Here is a 19712-nt window from a genome sequence, read left to right as displayed (position 1 = left end):
TTAGTTGCCCTAATTTAAACTACTTGAGTTTACGAAATTGTGAACATTTGACTGCCCAAGGAATTGGATATATTGTAAACATCTTTTCCTTGGTATCAATAGATCTCTCTGGAACAGACATCTCTAATGAGGTAAAAAAAATTCAAAACAGTACAATGACTTTTATTGTTTTCTATAATACAATTATTTGCTATTTTGTAAATAATGGAGAGAACAATGATATGTTTTATTTCTTATTCTATTATAAAAGTTAAGTTTAGGGATATTGTTTCTAGAAGGGTGATAGAAAAGTTTCTTTGTGAATCAACAGTCATGTTTCTGTTTAAAAAATAGCAAAATACAGTATTTTGAGGAAAGTCATGACAGATCAGAGTATGTCATGATAATTTGAGATTTGTTTCATTATAAAGTTTGGTCAATGTGGAGATAATATATGTTAGATGGCTTAACTATATTTTTCTTACGGATTGCACATTTTATGAGACTACCTGAATGTCTTGAGATCTGTCTTTAGTTCAAGACTAAACTCTAGCAATGGCCTCAACAAATCTACAAAAGGATATGGAATTCATTTCCTGCAAGCTGCTGATTGTATTCATCAGGGTTGAGACTCAGGCCACATCCATCTTATCCCTCTGGGACTGCCCCATTTACTAATAAAAAGGAGGATAACCCTGAGAGATTTGCCATGTTTCTGAAAGAACTAAATGGGCTATAGTTATATAAGGAATATATGGACTTCTCTTGAAAATCATGCATTTGGAGGGATATAGGAAGACAATATCTTATATCCTATATCTTTCCTATATAGGAGGGATATAGGAAGATATAGGGAGGTAAGGATCCCTCCTCCATCTGCTTGCTAAATCCCTATTCATCCCTGAAATATCAACTGTCTATGAGGGCCTTCTCTGGGAAGCCCTACCTTGCAGGCAAGCACTGGAATTTCTCTGTTTGCATCTCCAGCCCCAGTGCATCCTTTAACATAAACTGTTTCTCACTGCATTGCAGACATCTGTTATGTGTTTATCCTTTGTCAACATTCGGTGGGGTCTTTTAAATGAAGAACTAGATCTGTTCTTTGGTCTAGGTTCTTTCCTTTCTTTATCTATGAATGAACTTGGATTCAGCCTCCTTTCTGCTAGATGACCTCTTCTTCCCTTCCATATCATCCACGAGTGATATGAGATTGTGGGTAGGGAGCAGTACCATGGAATCAACTCATTATGGCAGGGTCAGTGTCTGTTCTTCTCAATGTTGTCTTCTGTCCAAGCTGCAATTCACTGAGATGTACGAGGGCCCATTTGGTGTTTAGTTTCCCGTCCAGGTGGATCCCTGATGTCTCTTCCTTGTTCCAACTCCAAGGCCCCTTCAAGTCTTCAGGCTTCCCTGTCATGTATGCCTTGCTCTGGGCTCCTCTGGGTCTTTCTGGGTCATGGAGATCCTGTGAGGCTGTCTTAGGTCCACAGTCCTAGATACCTGCTGGAGACATTTTCTTGCTTCCACATCATGAATGTGTTTGCCCTCAAACTCATGACTCACCCTCCCCTTGCTTTGCTACAGGGTGACTCACACAAGTCAACTAGATTCCATGTTAGGGTTGATACTTGTGAGACATTTGTGAGTGATTAAAGGGCCAGTAGAAGGGACATTCCAGGGTTTTCCTCTACCTTTCTTTGCATCATCACCATCAGCTGCATTTCCTTAGTGTTCTACTCCCCTCTGAACCACAGGCCTGCTGTGGTTCCAGCTTCCCTGAATGACCTCAGCCTCTGGGCTTCAATAACATCTTATCTTCCCATTGTCCTGTCAGCATAGGGACAGTAGTGGCTTCCTACAGCTGCTAAGTTCTAGATTTTGTCACTGTCCCATTTGGCTTCTCAGTTTCTCTACCACCTATATAGCCACTCCCCCATTAAAATTAAATCTCCTCAGTTTTGCATGCTCAGGGTTGTTTCTGCTTTTCCCATTGACTCTTAACTGATACAATGACGAGCACAGGAACACTCTGTCTTATTGCTTTTATCAACCCTACTGGGAAAGGTGGAATGGGTTCCCATCTACTTAGGCCCCCAAGCCTACCTGGGGGTTCCAACTTTCTCTCTAGGTGGATAGAGAGTGAGAAGGTCTAGAACAGACCCCCATATGATGAATTTCTCAGCATTTGCTTCCCTCTGGCTCTCCCCTCCCCTCCTCTTTTCCCCTGTCCTGTCCTTTCCTCCTCTCCCTTCTCATCTTCTTCCCCTCCACCTCCTCTCTCCCCTCTTCTCATATTTGCTCCTTTCCTTTTGACATAGATTCTTTTCCTAATCTGGGGGTGGAAAAAATGTTCCAACCGATTACATGGTTTTGAAAAATGTTATGCCCCAAGTCTTTCAGGGCTTGGGCTTTGAAGCTTAAAGGCCCAGGATTTTTATCCTGTGTTCTTTTGTAAGAACCTTTTCCTGACACATAGGAGTAGAATCGCCAGCTGTTGTCTGAAGGGTCACAGAGTGACAAGAAGTAGAGAATCAAAGCACATTATAAAACACATCAAAATATAATTCCCCCACAGCACTTACCACAAGGCTGAAGTGCCTGGGGGAATATTTGTTGACTGAATGGAGTAAAGGTTAAAATGCTTTATTTAGTTTTTAGCATTTGAGGAAAGCTCAGGTTTTATTTTTAAAGACTGTATATTAAAATTTTATCTACAGAGGACAAGTTAAAAATTTAGGAATATAGGCCAGGCACGATGGCTCATGCCTGTAATCCCAGCACTTTGGGAGACTGAGGCAGGCAGGTCACTTGAGCCCAAGAATTTGAGACCAGCCTGGGTAACATGATGAAACCCCATCTCTACCAAACATACAAAAATTAGCCAGGTGTGGTGATGTGCACCTATAGACCCAGCTACTCAGGAGGCTGAGAGGTGGGAGTATGGCTTGAGCCCAGAAGGTTGAGGCTGCAGTGAGCTGTGATTGTACCACTGCACTCCAGCCTGGGAAACCTGGGCAACAGAGTAAGATCCTGTCTCAAGAAAACAAAAAACAAAAAACTTAGGAGTATAGCCTCGAGTTCTAGTCTCTGTTTTTATTTTCTTCTGAAGCATATATGTAATTTAAGAGAATTGTAAATGGATATCTATGGGGAGGTATACTAATTGTTTTCTGCTAAAAGATTGAAAAAAATAAGTCTTCTGTTGTTTTCTTCCTCCAAGTCAGTTAAACTCTGATCTAAAAGGCAAATGATTGACAATTACATGGCTACAACCGCTGAGGAAGCTAACCTCAAACAGTCAAGTTAAAATGAGTCAGCCCGGATGTCAACTTGGGCAGCTAAACACCAGCCTGATTGATTATAGGTCTGAGTAACTGCAAATTTGACTACAGACGTAACAATCAGGATTTAAACTCTGGAATGTTACAGATACCCACCAAAGATCAAATGTGACCAGTTGTGCCATTTGGGAGAAAATTTCCCATGTTTTCTAATAATTATGTTCATTCTCAATTCTTAATGGTGAATTTTCAGTTAGAATCGCACTACTCATTTAGTTAACAAGTATTTACTCTGACTACATTGTGCTCAGTGCTGAGAATACTGGAATGAACAAAACAGATATGATTCCTCTTCCTAGTACTTACATTCTAGTGGGAAGACAGGAGTAGGGCAAGTGGTTACAAAGTATGATGAGTGTGAAAAACAGAGAGGGGAAAGCTAACCTGGCTCAGAGATTCTTTTCCCAGAGAAGAAAGGGTGTTCTGTGAGCCAAAGAAGCAGCCCGCGCAAAGGCATAGAGGTTTAAAAGTGTGAGATATCAAGAAACCCATACATTTGGGTATGGCCTGTTGGCGAGAAGTATGGTGAGAGATGATATTTGAGGGGTAGACAGGGGTCAGGTCATTGAGGGCCCAGAGGCCACATTAAGGAATTTGATCTCTGCTCTTTGGGTCGTGGAAGGACATTCAGTATTGTCGGTTAGAACAGTAACATGGTCAGATTTATATTCTGAAAAGGTCACTTCTATCTGCTAGACAGATATGGGAATCATAGATGCATAGTGACCAATTATCAAGTAGTCATCCAGGTGAAAAGTTATGAACACCTGTGTTAGGGAGAGGGCAGTAAGCATGTAACAAAGTCAGCACAGTTGGGAGACACTGAGGAAGAAGAAACAACGAGATAGAGCTCAACTGAATGTGAGGATAAGGAAGAGAGGGAGTGAATCAAGGATGGCACCAGATTTTTGGCTTGAGCATCTGCATAAAGGATGGTGTGCCTTCCTGAGCTGTGTCCCTTGCACAGTCAGGGAGCAGGTTTGCTGCAGGTTGGGAAAACGAACATGTTTGGTTTGATTCACTTGCAAGACAGCTTTATAGAGATGTTGCTCAGGAAGCTAATTGAAATTCACACCTCAAAAGTAGAAGAGCTCTTTGGGGTTGGAGAGGCTAAAGGGACATTGTGTTCTGAAAAATCATGAAAACTCATGAAGAAGTTGATCAGCAAAGGCAAAAAGCCAGACATTTAGAAATCCAGAAAGATGTTTATTGGAGAGAGCTAACTTAAATGGGGAAAGCAGAGAGGAGAACACAGTTATTTCAAGATTTATGTTTCTTATAATAATCTTATTCTCCTCAGTTATTCCTATTGTGGAAAATAGTGAATCATTTATTGTATCATCCATGAATAAAAGTTGTTTAGGAAGTTACCTACCAAGTACATATTAGGGAAAGAGGAAATATGTCAATTTGCCTCTTCTAATATAAAGAGGATAGGGTTTCTAAGTGGGAGAAATAGCTTACTAATGTGATAATATCTTAAGGTATCTTTAGAAATCTTTAATCTCCTACAGCTTTTCAAAATGTTCACTTAAATGGGCTATTATTCATTCCCTTCCTGCTGCAGAGGATTATTTGAATAAGAGGTTATATCTCCATGTATATGGAAAAATATTTCCTGCTAGTTAATTGGATTATCATTTACTAAAGACCACAGGATCCATGGTGAGGGCAGTTCAGTCTGTTACTTAAGTTGCCTTAGTCACCGCCATATTTGTTGTTTAAAGGAAAAGTGAGTCACAGCAGTGTTCCAGACAGTGTGCTTAGACAGTGGTTTAAGAAGACTCTTTCATTTGCTTGATTAGAATTTTTTATTATGAGTATAAGATCTCGAGCGTCTGCTATGTAGATAATCTCCTGGAGTCCCCTCACTAGAATATCAGATCCATGAAGACTGAAACTTTGTTTTGCCAGAACCCTGGGAAGTAGTAGCCACTAGATTAATTGCTCATTGAATGAAGGAAAAAAATGCTAGGCTCTAGGATTAACAAATGTGAGTAAGACCTATTTTCTGCAGCCCAATTTGGAAGGGTGAGTGTGGGGAATTTAGATGTGATGGGGCAGGCATAGTGATAGAGGTGAGGAGAGGAAAGGATCTCTTAATTCAGCCTGCCCAACACAGAAGCATGTGAATGTATCCTTGTTCAAGGAACTTGATGTAGCTTAGTCCTGCTAGAATACACTATATAAAAAAGAGACATCATGGAGGGAATGTCATGCTGTGTCAAGGAGATTGGACTTGAACCAATGGGTGATGTGTAGGGGAGTCATAGTCATAGTCAGCCTTCCATTTTAGGTAGATTATTTGGGTTGTTCTCTGGGGGACAGACTGAAAAGGAGAAGGACTGGGGGCAGGGAGGCAAATAGGAGGTATTTTAGTAGTTAAAGGAAGAGATGAGGAGTTCTTGAACTAGGTCAGAGGCTGGAACAAGCATGGAAAGGACATATTAAAGAATGTTTAGTAGCTAAAACTGAAAGAACTTGGTGATTGATTATTGTGGAAAATAAGGACCTTGGTGGAGGGATGGGAGGATAAGAATTGACTTAAAAGTTCTGGCTTTGGAATAAAAAAAAAAAAAATGGCCAGGTGTGGTGGCTCATGCCTGTCATTCTAGCATTTTGGGAGGCTGAGGTGGGCAGATCACTTGAGCTCAGGAGTTCAAGACCAGCTTGGCCAACGTGACACAACCCCATCTCTACAAAAATACAGAAAAAAAAAAAATTAGCCAGGCATGGTGGCATGCGCATGTAGTCCCAGCTACCTGGGGGGCTGAGGTGGGAGGATCACTTGAGCCCAGGAGGTCCAGGCTGCAGTGAGCCGAGATTGTACCACTGCACTCTAGCCTGGGTGACAAAGTGAGACCCTGTCTTAAAAAAAAAAAAATTAAAAAAATTTTTTTTAAATCTGGCTTTGAGTGGATGGAGGTCCCACCTCTAAAAAGATAGGTAATATAGGAGAAATAACAGGTTTTGAGAGAACGATGGTTTTAGTTTTATCAGATTGAGTTAGAATCTGTGGGATATTCAGGCCAAAGGATTGGGAGAGAAATGATTACCGTACCTGCAGATGGGGGAGTCATTCTCATGGAGGTGTGAATGTGGCCAAGATCCTCAAGGAGGGTGTAGGGGCATGAGGAGAAATGTACTCCCAGGAAGAATATAGCAGAACATCAGTGTTTAAGGAGTGGAAAGAAGAAGATAAATCCACGAAGGAGACTAAAGAAAGAAGGTCAAAAAGATTGTAAGAGAACCAGGTGATGTAGTCAAGTGTGGAGTGTAATGGGAATAACAACAGTGTCTAATAAAACCAAGAAATTAAATCACAGAAAGATGAAAATTAAAGAAAAATTTTTTTAGAGACAGGGTCTCACTCTGTCCCCCAGGCTAGAATGCAGTGGCACCATCAAAACTTACTGCGGCCTCGACCTCCTGGGCTGAAGCAATACTCCTGCTTCAGTCTCCTGAGTAGCTGGGACTATAGGCAAGTGCCACTACACCCAGCTATGACCAAAATTTGAAAGAACATTTACTGTTAATTAAAGAAACCCCTGTCTACCACTCCAGGACCACCTCATGCCCCTACTCTGCTCATTTCCTTTCCCTCAGCTACACTGCTTTCATTTAGCTCCTCAAACAAGCCAAATCCCTTCCTACCTCAGGACCTTTCTGTACGTTACACCTTCTGCCTGGGTCTGTGACTCCTTCCGTTCTTCATGTGCCTGGGTAGGGGCAGATGCTGAGCAAGTAATCACTGATGATAATGACAAAAAAGCATCTTGACATAAGTTAATAGTGCCAATTTTTATATTAATGACATTATTTTTTCTATTATAAATATTGGTCATGTTGTCCATAATTATCAGAAAATCACACTTCTCAATCTAGATCATTTCAAGGCAATATCAATGGGTTTGTATTATGGATTCATTCTTTCTTTAAGAAAACATAAATCATATGGTGATGTTAATGTCTCTAGATTTTTAAAAAATAAGTGTTGTTTAGTTCCTAATGTGCTATATATTATCTCTGCCACATTACAGCATAGTTCCCTAGAGAAGTGTTACCTATTACTATTATCACAGTAATAATGGGTCTTAAATTACGGATAGCATACAGATTATTTTCAAATTGAATTGCAAAAAGAAGAACTCTAATTGAATATAGGCATGCCATTTCCATGTTAGTTTTAATTGTATGTGTTATAAGGCTATCTAGTTTCAGCTATTTCTAGCCAAAAAATCTATTACTAAATACTATACTAGAATAGAAAGGAGCCAATGTGAGAACTTTAATAGTCATTGGTAGAGTCTAATCATCTCTTATAACTGCCCATCTGCCTCCTCTCCATCCCCACTGCCCCTGGCTTAGTTCAAGCACTATTTCTCATACTCACCTAAGCTTCCAGCATGCAAATCTTAGTCTGTCTATAAAAACACACACAGACCAGTGGAACAAAATAGAGAAACCAGAAATAAGCCCACACATTTATAACAAGCTGATTTTTGAAAAAGGCACCAAGAACACACATTGGGGAAGGAACATTCTCTTCAACAAATGGTGCTGGGAAACCTGGATAGCTACATGCAGAAGAATGGAACTAGATTCCTATCTCTCACCGTATACAAAAATCAACTCAAAATGGATTAAGGACTTAAATGTAAGAGCCAGAAATATGAAACTATTTGAATAAAGAATAGACGAAACACTTTAGGACATTGGTTTGGGCAAAGATTTTTTTGGATGGTACCTCAAAAACACAGGCAACAAAAGAAAAAAAATAGACAGATGGTATTACATCAACCTAAAAAGCTTCTGTACAGCAAAGGAAACAGCAGAGTGAAGAGACCACCTATGGAATGGGAGAAAATATTTACAAACTATGCTTACCTGACAAGGGTTCAATATCCAGAGTATACAAGGAACTCAAACAACTCAATAACAGAAAAACAAATAATCTGATGGGCAAAAGACCTGAATAGATATTTCTCAAAAGAAGATATACATGTATACGGCCAACAAGTACATGAAGAAATACTCAACATCATTAACACCAGGGAACTGCAAATCAAAACTGCAATGAGCTATTGCCTCACGCCAGTTAGAATGGCTATTATCAAAAAGCAAAAAGTAGCAAATGCAGGTGAGGATGTGCAGAAAGGGGAACTCTTATAGACTGTTGATGGAAATTACAGTTAGTACAGCCATTATGGAAAACATTATCGAGGTTCCTCAAAAAATTAATAATAGAACTATCATATGTTCTGGCAATCCCACTACTTGGTATATATCCAAAGGAAATGAAATCAAGCCAGGCACAGAGGCTCATGCCTGCAATCCCAGCACTTTGGGAGGCCAAGGCTGGCAGATCACTTGAGGCCAGGAGTTCAAGACCAGCCTGGCCAACATGGCGAAACCTCGTCTCTACTAAAAATACAAAAATTAGCTGGACATGGTGGTGCATACCTGTGATCCCAGCTACTTGGGAGGCTGAAGCATAAGAACTGCCTGAACCCAGGAGGCAGAGGTTGCAGTGAGCCCAGATAGTGCCACTGCACTCCAGCCTGAGTGACAGAGTGAGACTATCTCAAAAACAAAACAAAACAAAAATAAAAACCACAAAGGAAATGAAATCAGTATGTCAAAGAGATATCTGCACTCCCATGTGCACTGCAGCCAATATATACAATCACCCTAAGTGTCCATCAATGGATGAATGGATTAAAAAATGTGATATATATAGGCACAATAGAATACTATTCAGCCCAAAAAAGAGTGAAATCTTTTCATTTGTGACAACATGGATGAACCTAAAGGACATTGTGTTAAGTGAAATAATCCAAGCACAGAAAGACAAATATCTCATGATCTCACTTATATGCAGAATCTAAAAAAAAAGGGATCTCATAGAAGTAGAGAGGAGAATAATGGTTACCAGAGGCTGGGGAGGGAGTGGTGAGGGGAGATGAGGAGAGGTTCGTCAATAGGTACAAAGTTACAGTGAGATAGGAGGAATAAGTTCTGGTGTTCTATTGCACAGTAGGGTGACGGTGACTATAGTTAACAATAATGTATTATTGTATATTTCAAAGTAGCTAGAAGAAGGGATTCTAAATGTGCTCACCACAAAGAAATGATCAATGAGGTGATAGGTATGCTAATTACTCTGATTTGATCATTACACAATGTTTACATGTGTTGAAACATCACACTGTATCCCATAAATAGGCACAATTATTTTGTGTCAGTAAAAAACAAACCTTAAAAAGTATCTGGCCGGACACGGTGGCTCACGCCTGTAATCCCAGCACTTTGGGAGGCTGAGGCAGGCGGATCACGAGATCAAGAGATTGAGACCATCCTGGCTAACACGGTGAAACCCCGTCTCTACCAAAAATACAAAAAAAAAAATTAGCCAGGCATGGTGGCGGGTGACTGTAGTCCCAGCCATAGGAGGCTGAGGCAGGAGAATGGCGTGAACCCAGGAGGCGGAGCTTGCAGTGAGCCGAGATTGCGCCACTGCACTCCAGTCTGGGCGACACAGCAAGACTCTGTCTCAAAAACAACAACAACAACAAAAAATACACACACACACACACACACACAGACACACATACATACATATATTCTGAGCCTATCACTCCCTGGCTCAGAGTTCCTTGGGGACTGCACACTGCTTACAGTATCGATGGGCTGGTGGACCAAGCTCTTCCCAAGGCGGCCCTTGGCCACCCCTGCAGCCCTACTTCCAGCTGACTCCCGCCTCTCATCCTCAGCTCCAGAGACACAGAACTGACTCTCCTACAGCTCCTCAAACATGCCGTGTTCTTGTTTCCCCGTCTCTACAAGTTATTCCCTCTGTCTGAAACACCTTCTCCCCTACTTGTCCACCTAGTAAATTCTTCTTTTTTTTGTTTGTTTGTTTGGGTTTTTTTGGATAAAGAGTCTTTCTGTGTCACTTAGTCCAGAGTGCAGTGGCATCATCATAGCTCACTGCAACCTCAACCTTCTGGGCTCAAGCGATCCTCCTGCCTCAGCCTCCCGAGTAGCTGGGACTACAGGCACACACCATCACGACTGGCTGATTTTTCAATTTTTCTTTTGTAGAGACGGGGTCTTGCTATGTTCCCTGGGCTGGGCTGAAACTCCTGGGCTCAAGTGATCCTCTTGCCTTGGCCTTCCAAAGTGTTGAGATGATAGGTGTCAGCTGTCATGCCTGGCCTTGCTTATCTCTTAAGTTTCAGCTGTGGGGAAGCTTTCCTAGAATTTCTGGGCAGGCTTAGGATCTCCTTCTTTGTATTTCCACTGCACTTTGTATATGTCTCTACTGAAGCAGTCAGCTCGTTATATTCTAGTGTCTGTTCCATGCCTGTTTCCCTATAGCACTGTAAGCTTCCCAAGAGCAGAGACTGGACCATCCCATCTTTGGGATGCCTAGCAAGATGCCTAGTTCATAGGAGGCACACAAAATGTTTGATCAGTGAGTGAATGAATGAATCTGGCACCATTTCCTTCCTCTTAACCAAATACTTAAGGCTTCTTTAAATTCCACATTGTCTCAGCTATGCTCTGGGCTGGAGTGGAAGCACTTACAGCTGCGTGTCTTAATCTGATGATACACTTGCAAGAGACCACCCATCTGCATGGAACACACACACAAATAAAGCCTGAGTCCAGTGAAGCAAAACCTCCAAAGCAGGAAACACATGAAATCACTTGGGATTCAAGAAATAGGAAGAATGAGAGTTGAAAGGAAGCACAGTAGTTCAGAGACAAGTGGATTTGCCATGGATTTTCAAAAAGCACATAACAATAAGTCTGCCCAGTTATGGGCTTTTGGTTTCTTTCATATGGAGCTGGACCTCTCCTAGTCCTCCTCAGGCCCTTCTCTCCAGCCAGTGGCCTTATATGACTATGTTGGTCCCATCAAGCTAGTGATAGTGGTTCCTTCTCACAGAGGTTATGGTCCGTTGTCTCCTGTTTCTAGCAAAGTGCCTACTAAAAACACTGCAAACAGAAGTGACCAACTTGAGCCTGTCACTTCCCTCAAGATGGATCTTTGGCAGCATGACTCTCCTGTCTACCTCCATCAGGTAGAAGGCAAGCAGTCTCAAGGCAAGTTGATCTACTTCCAGGTAACAGAGATGCCAATTTTCCTTCCTTCTATAAGCATCACAATACAGAATCTATGTCTGTGGTGTTCAAAGCTTGCTTTCCTTTAGACTTGTAGGTCAATAAATTAGGTCAGAGAGGTTGATACATTTTAAAATGAAATATGATTACAAAATTCATACTAACAATTGATTAAGTAGAAATAAACAAAAATAATTGAGAAGACTAGTAGTTCCAGCTACCGAGGAAGCTGATGCTGGAGGATCCCTTGAGCCCAGCAGTTTGAGATCAGCCTGGGTGATACAGCGAGACACTGCCTCTTAAAAAGTAAAATAAAATAGGCTGGGCACAGTGGCGCACCCCTGTAATCCCAGCACTTTGGAAGGCCAAGGCAGGTGGATCACGAGGTCAAGAGATCGAGACCATCCTGCCCAACATGGTGAAACCCCGTCTCTACTGAAAAAAAAACAAAAATTAGCCAGGTGTGGTGGTGTGTGCCTGTAGTCCCAGCTACTTGGGAGGCTGAGGCAGGAGGATTGCTTGAATCCGGGAGGGAGAGGTTGCAGTGAACCGAGATCGCGCCACTGCACTCCAGCCTGGTGACAGAGCAAGACTCTGTCTCAAACAAAAACAAAAACAAACAAACAACAACAACAAAAAACACAAATAAATAAAATAATTGAGAAGAAAAAGTACATTGTATTTATAAAATCGTAATTACTAACTAGAGTAGAAAAGGGAAGATCGCTTGGGAGATGAAGAGAAATTTTTGAGAACATTGTACATGACAGTATTATCAGTGAATTTAGAAAGAGGATGTGCTAATTGAGATAATACATATTTCCAAGTATAACTTTTGTTCTTTATTTCTGAAAGAATGTGGTAGGCAATACCAAACAGAGCAAATCTTTCAGAAAGAAGCATGTGAAATGTAAATCCCGATTCAAAGAATTCCAAATGGAAATGCATTTCATCCAGAAATTCTGAGAGTATGCCAGCAAGATAAGAGAAAATTGAGTCCGTATAAATAGATAATTTTATAAGTAGACCAATTCACTCAACAAATATTTACTCATTGTCAACTATATATCATACACATTGTTAAGTTCTGGGAGTACCAAACTGAAAGAGTACTGGTCTCAAGGTACAGTCTAATGGCAAAATAACAACAAGAAAAGCAACACCACTGTATAGTTAGAAGTTACTAAAAGCATGAATTAGAGTATGGGTTCATGTCTTGGCTGGTGCCACGGCACTTTGAGACCACAGGCAAGTTACTCAATTTCTTTGTGCCTCCATTTCCTTCTCTTTAAAATGGTGATTATAATATTACCTACCTCACAGTGTTGTTATGAGGATTAAGTAAGGCAATGCATGTAAGCTGGCACATGGCAAGCACTATATGCATCTTAGTGATTATTTATTTGAATTATGACATAATGAGATTTGTTTGCTGAAAAGGAGATGGAGGCATTGCACCACAACAGCACAGATGAGTTAGAAAATGAACACTTGGCTGGGCGTGGTGGCTCACACCTGTAATCCCAGCATTTTGGGATGTCAAGGCGGGTGGATTACCTGAGGTCAGGGGTTCGAGACCAGCCTAGCCAACATGGTGAAAGCCCATCTCTACTAAAAATACAAAAATTAGCTGGGTGTGGTGGCGGGTGCCTGTAATCACAGCTATTTGGGAGGTTGAGGCAGGAAAATCGCTTGAACCCAGGAGGCAGAGGTTGCAGTGAGCTGAAATCACACCATTGCACTCCAGCCTGGGTGACAAGAGCAAGACTCCGTCTTAAAAAAAAAAATGAACACTTGTCTCTGTTGTCTCTGTGGAGGAGTCAAGGGAAGCTTTTCAGCTTTTGAGGTGCAGCTGAAAGCTGGAAGAAGAAGCAGGTGATAAGGCCTAGAGGTATAAGGAGGGTTATGTGTTGGGATTCACAGATGACTCAGTGCTGTCAGAGCATGGCTGGAGAAGAGAGGGGATGTGGTGGGAGATGAGGCTGGAGAAAGAGATGGAGGGCAGAATGTGGGTGGCCTTGAGTGCCCTGCACAGCAATTCAGGCTACATGCAGTATGTAGTAGGAGCCATTGAAGAACTCTGAGTAGAAGAACAGGACAGATTTGTGCACAAGAAACATAACTCTGGTGGCAGTGTGGATGATCTATTGAAGAAGGGATGAGCAATTGCAATGATAGCTAGAAATAATGAGGTTTTGATAGTGGCAGCAGAGGGGGCAGATTTGAGAGATATTTAGGAGGTGGCATTGGTGGGGCTTAGTGATTGGCTGAATATGGGGAACAGGGAGGCAGAGAGGAGACATAGATGATGCTCAGGTTTTTTAGTTGGTCAGTTGTGAACATGGTGGTGCCATGAGCCAGGAAAAGAACCTAGGAGAGCGATTAGGGCACGGAGACAAGATACTGAATTCCATTTTGGACATGTTTAATACTAGTACTAGCACATCTCTCTAAACTATGGGCCCCTTTGATTCTGGGTGACAGAGAAGACAAACACCCATCTGACTTTTGCAATCTTTGTTTTTGTTTTGTTTTACTTTGCTTTGTTTTCCTCAGGATATCTGGAACCATAGGAATTCAGTGTGTTCAAATTCAAGCATTTCTGAAAGAAAAGTTACACAAGGATTTTCAATACCATCCCCCTCCAATTTTATCCCCTCTATCACAGCAAAAACTTATACTCTGTTTTATCCTTAAAAACAAACAAAAAAGGCATGAAAGAAGCCTTCTTATGTTTACTGACTGTCGGGGGCCTTTTTAGATTTCCCGTGATCTATACCCCCAGTAACTACATCCTGGAGTCCTGGGTGCCCCATTCCATCTTATTTCATAGAGTGCATTTTCCAATATCCTGAATTCAAATATCAAATACCCTAGGTTATATAGATTTCCCATATAGAGAAATGGGAGCCCTATAAAGAGGGTCATAAAGGTACAAAATGCAGAGGAAGGAGCCATTGTATTTAAATCAAAGGAAAGTCCATCGCGAGCATTCATCTTTCACAGACTCCTGACTGAAGCTAGCAGAAAGAATAGGAAGAGCTCAATGAAATCTCATGGCTTCCAGTTTGAATTCTAGTCCTCTGAAAGTAACAGTGCTGAGTTAGAGGTGCCTATGACACATTCAGATGTCTAGTTATCAGTTAGAGAACAAGATCTGTATCTCAGGAGAGAGATCTGGGCTAGACCTAGAGATGGCTGAAGTGGTCAAAGCCATGGATGAGAGACAGAAAGAGAAGAGAAGGTCAAGTTTCAAGCTCCAGGGAACATCAGTATGTATTGAATAGATTTGGAAAATGAACCTACAAAGGAAACTGAAAACGAACATCCAGAGAAGTAGTTGGAGAAAGAGGTCAGAGTAATATAATGAGAAACAAGGAAGATGCTATTTCAAAAAGCAGGGGATGGTCAGCAGAGTCAAGCTTCAAAGTCGGGTCAAGTAATATGAAGATAGAGCAGTATCCATCAATTTTTGTAAAGTAAAACTGTTCATCTATGTATATAATACTTGTACATGTTAACATTCATAGCTGAGTACTTTGCTTGAATATTAGTGCATTTGTGCTGATAGTTTGTTTAGAATAGAAAGTAAACTAACCAGAACTGTGTAGCTTTGTATAAAGAAATAAAACCTAGTGTAAATATTTTATATAATTCTTTGTTGATATACTAAAATATTCAATAACAGACACGTATTGGGTATTTCCTCCAAATTATGCTATTTTCACAAACACTAATAATACAAAAAGAAATATGGATAATGAAAAAACATATTCATATCATTGCCCACCCTCCAAAACGTCCATTTCTTTTCTTTTTTTTTGTTGAGACAGAATCTCCCTCTGTTGCCCAGACTGGAGTGCAGTAGCGCAATCTCAGCTCACTGCAACCTCCGCCTCCTGGGTTCAAGCAATTCTTCTGCCTCAGCCTCCCGAGTAGCGGGGACTACAGGCGTGTACCACCACGCCTGGCTAATTTTTGTATTCTTAGTAGAGACGGGGTTTCACCACATTGGCCAGGCTGGTCTCCTGACCTCGTGATCCACCCTCCTTTGCCTCCAAAAGTGCTGGGATTATAGGTGTGGGCCACTGTGCCCTGCCCAAAACATCCGTTTCTTTTAATACACATATACATACACTATACACACACATATGCAGATGTGATTTTTCTTTTTTTTTTTTTTGGAGACACAGTCTCACTCTGTCATCCAGGCTGGAGTGCCGTGGCACGATCTTGGCTCACTACAGCTTCTGCCTCCTGGGTTCAAGCAATTCTCTTGCCTCATCCTCCCGAGTAGCCAGGATTACAGGCACCTGCCACCATGCCTGGATAATTTTTGTATTTTTAGTAGAGATGGGGTTTTGCCATGTTGGCCAGGCTGGTCTTGAACTCCTGACCTCAGGTGATCCACCTGCCTTGGCCTCCCAAAGTGCTGGGATTACAGGCATGAGCCACCGCGCCCGGCCTGCAGATGTAATTTTGTGTACTGCTTTTTGAACCTAAGTATGGTACTATATATTCTTTATAACAAACCCTTCTCATGTTTGCAGAATATTCTGTGTATACTATAACATCTCAACAAATTACTTTTTAAATAAAAAGGGGTAAATATACCTCTTCTAATAAAGAGATCTATGGTAGTCATCTTCTGAACCAAGTGGCCCAACAGCATCACCAGTTGTGGAACAACTGGACATATGTGCCTCCCAATAGGATGCTATAATAATTCAGGAGTATTTTTGCAAAAAAAGTTTACCTTGAATCTAATCATAAGGAACAATTAGACAAATCCAGAACGTGAGACATTCTGCATAATAACTGGCCTAGACCCTTAAAAAAAAGTCAATGTCTTAAAAGAAAAATTTAAAGAAAAAAAGACTAAAAAGACATGATAACCAAATCCAATGCACAAATTGGGTCTTGGATACAAAAAATTTGAATGTTGACTTTGTACTAGATATTATGGTATTACTGTTAATTTTCTTGGGCGTCATAATACTATAGATGTCTATACTATATATGCATAATACTACATAGTTACATAGGAAAATGTCCTTATTCCTAAGGAGATGCACATGAAATATTTAGGGATAAAGCATCATGATATCTGAAACTTATTTTCAAGTAGTTCAGGGAAATTTATGTATATTTGTGTGTATATATATGTGAGTGTATATATATATGTAACTATATATATAAACTATGCATATGTATATAAAATTTTATTCATACATATATATGAACAAAATATATATGTTCATATACACAGTCAACTAAATAAATGTGGCAAAATGTTTATAATTGGTGAATTTATGTAAAGTGTATGTCAGTATTCTTTATAACCATTCTTTAAACCTTTCTGTACATTTGAATATTTTCAAAATAGAGAGTTGGGGAAGCATGTTTTCTGTTTGTTGGTGATAGTCTAAGCCAGATGTAGTATGACTCAGCTGTATAGTAAGTACACACCACACACACACACACACACACATACACACACACACACAGCATTCCAACATTTGGTAACTAGTTCATTGCCATTGTCTATGTACATCAGCTAAACAATTCCAGATGAAAAAGTGTGGGGAAAGTGTAGTGTTCAAGGATTTGTCTGCTCTCAAATGTCTGTGTGCATGTGTCTGTTCCTGGCAGTGTTCCATCTTCCCTCCCACTACTCCCAGTGACCCCAAACTGAACTACTTCCCAACAACTCACACTTTCCACATGAAGTCTCTGTCCATGCTATTTCTTCAGCCTGAAACACTGTTCCCATTGTTTCACTTGTCAAAATGATACTTAATCTTTAAGGCTTGATTCAAAATCTCCTTCCTCTGTGAAACTCTTTTCTAGACTGCCACCTCTTTCTTCCAACTGGAAGCATTCATTCCCTGCTGTGTGGTCCCTATAGCTCTCTTGAAACACATACTTCATTCTTTCTGTAGAGAATGAGTTGGTACATAAGGAACCTCATTATAGTGACTTATGTACCCACTCATATTCCCTAGAGAGAGAAAGTTCTGTTTAATTCTGTTGCATAGGATGAAGTCCAGATTCCTTAGAATAATGTACGAGGTTCTTGTGACTTGGTGCTTGCTTCCTTTTGAGCCTTATGTCTTGATATGCCCCTCAATGAACGTGATACTGGAGCTATAATGAAGCCAATTTTCCACTCAGGACTCCTGGGCCCCTGAAGGACTTCAGGCCCCTTAATTCCATTAGCGATGGAGGAGCAAAGTGCTCCCCAAGATTCCTGTGAATTTCTGGTGCCTCTCATTCTCATGCAACTTGCAATGCTGGTGACTTCCCCAGGCCACCACTCCAGCTGCTTTCCTCTGCACTTCAGCTGACCATAAAATGTAGTCCCTTTTTATGCTTTGGGAAAATAAAAACAAAACCTCTCTCCAGCAAAAGCATTCATGAGTTTGGCTGACTTATGAGGGAGACCAAGGATGATTTCCATTGCAGTGATGCCACAGCTTTCCTGAAAGGTAAGCATCGATCTGCCCTTTGCCCCACTGAGACCAAGTCACTCTATCTTGCTGTTACCTCTTGCCTCCTCATTTTTGGCTTGTCTTCCCACTCCACTCTTCCCACTCCACTCTTCCTGTCCCTCCTAGGGCTAAAACCTTGGCATCGGAAATCTGTAAAATGTAAATGTCACTTGTTTCAGAGAACACCTCCTAATTTGGAGCATTTATGAACCTCACAGTGCCAAATAGAATATTTACCTTGCTGGCTCTGACATTCTTTAGGTCACTAATCTAAAAAGTTTCTGAGAAAAAAAAAACACACACATTAAAAGTGAATCCTGTTGCCTGAAATATTGTATTTCACTTATTAGACAGTGAAATTCACTGGCCTTCTGTAACCAGCATGAGGCAATTTTTAGTGGAGGCCTCATCTCTGCCGGCTCGATTTGTTGCTGCTCAGTTACAAAGATGTGTTTACTTACAGCAGAAAGGGCTTCTAGTTACTTATCTAACACATGGGCATGGTGACATCTCTTGCTCCCCATTTTGCTAATATTTTTGTCATCAGGGTCTGAAGTTGCTAACAAAAATATATTAAAAGTGAGTAATATCTATATTCATCTTGGACTGAAGGATGCTATAGGAATATTTTCTGAGTTTTATTTACTTGTACAATTATTACATCAATCTTTTTTTAAACATTTTTTATTGAGACATAATTCACATACCATAAAACTCACCAATTTAAAGTATACAGTTCAGTGGTTTTTAGTATGTTTGTTTGTGGTGGAACCACCACTAGAATCTAATTCCAGAACATTTTCTTCACTCCCAAAAGAAAAGCCCTTCCCATTAGCGGTCACTCCTTATGCCTGTCCCACCCTGAGCCCGCTCTAGGCAACTGCTAATGTACTTTCTGTTTCTATATATTTGCCTATTCTGGACTCTTCATACAAATGGAATCAAACAACATGTGGCCTTTTGGGTCTGTCTTCTTTTACTTAGGATGATGTTTTCAAGTTTCATTCATATAGTAGCATGCATCAGTACTACTTTTATTACCAAATAATATTCCATTGTATGGACCTAACATATTTTATTTATCCTTTCATCAACTGATAGGCATTTGGGTTTCCACTTTTTTATTTTCTTTTTAGTTGACACATAATAATTGTACATATTTGTGGAATGCAGAGTGTTATTTCCTTATGTGTAATGATCTAATCATGGTAGTTAGTATCCATCACCTCAAATATTTATCATTTCTTTGTGTTGTGAGCATTAAATATCCTCTCTTCTAGTTTCTTGAAAATATGCAATAAATTATGGTTAACCATATTCACCCCACAGTGCTGCAGAATACCTGAACTCATTCCTCCTATTAAACTATAATTTTGTAATTGTTAACCAACCAATCCCCATCCTCCCTCCCTGCCACTCTTCCCATCCTCTAATTCCCACAATTGTACTCTACTTTTTCTTAGCTCTCACGAGTGAGGACATGTGGTAGTTATCTTTCTGTGCTTATCTTGTTTTGCTTCACATCATGTCCTCCAGGCTCATCCATGTTGCTGCAAATGACAGGATTTCATTCTTTTTTGTGGCTGAATAGTATGCCATTGTGTATATATACTACATTTTCTTTATCCAATTGTCTTTTGATAAACATTTGGGTTGATTCTATATCTTAGCTATTGTGAGTAGTGCTGCAGTAAACATGGGAGTGCAGGTATCCCTTTGATATACTGAGTTCCTTTCCTTTGGGTAAATACCCACTAGTGAGATTGCCGGA

General features: G+C 40.5%; 2 protein-coding genes across 25 annotated transcripts in view; one reads left to right on the top strand and one right to left on the bottom strand.

Annotated features, from left to right (window-relative positions):
* Positions 1–19712, bottom strand: part of FAM185A (family with sequence similarity 185 member A) — a 191567-nt gene that overhangs the window by 41810 nt on the left and 130045 nt on the right. The window lies entirely within an intron of this gene.
* The window catches only part of FBXL13 (F-box and leucine rich repeat protein 13), a 277460-nt gene that overhangs the window by 204839 nt on the left and 52909 nt on the right, over positions 1–19712 (top strand). For all 22 annotated transcript variants that reach the window (XM_054559623.2, XM_054559618.2, XM_054559619.2 and 19 more), the window contains one exon: positions 5–131. In XM_054559623.2, coding sequence (XP_054415598.1) covers positions 5–131 — 127 coding nt within the window. The remainder of the gene's footprint in view (positions 1–4; positions 132–19712) is intronic.

This window comes from Pongo abelii, chromosome 6 (genome assembly GCF_028885655.2).
Source record: "Pongo abelii isolate AG06213 chromosome 6, NHGRI_mPonAbe1-v2.0_pri, whole genome shotgun sequence".
In the NCBI taxonomy this organism is placed as follows: domain Eukaryota; kingdom Metazoa; phylum Chordata; class Mammalia; order Primates; family Hominidae; genus Pongo; species Pongo abelii.
The sequence above is the reverse complement of the archived record's forward strand: the minus strand, read 5'-3'. Positions and strand labels throughout refer to the sequence as shown.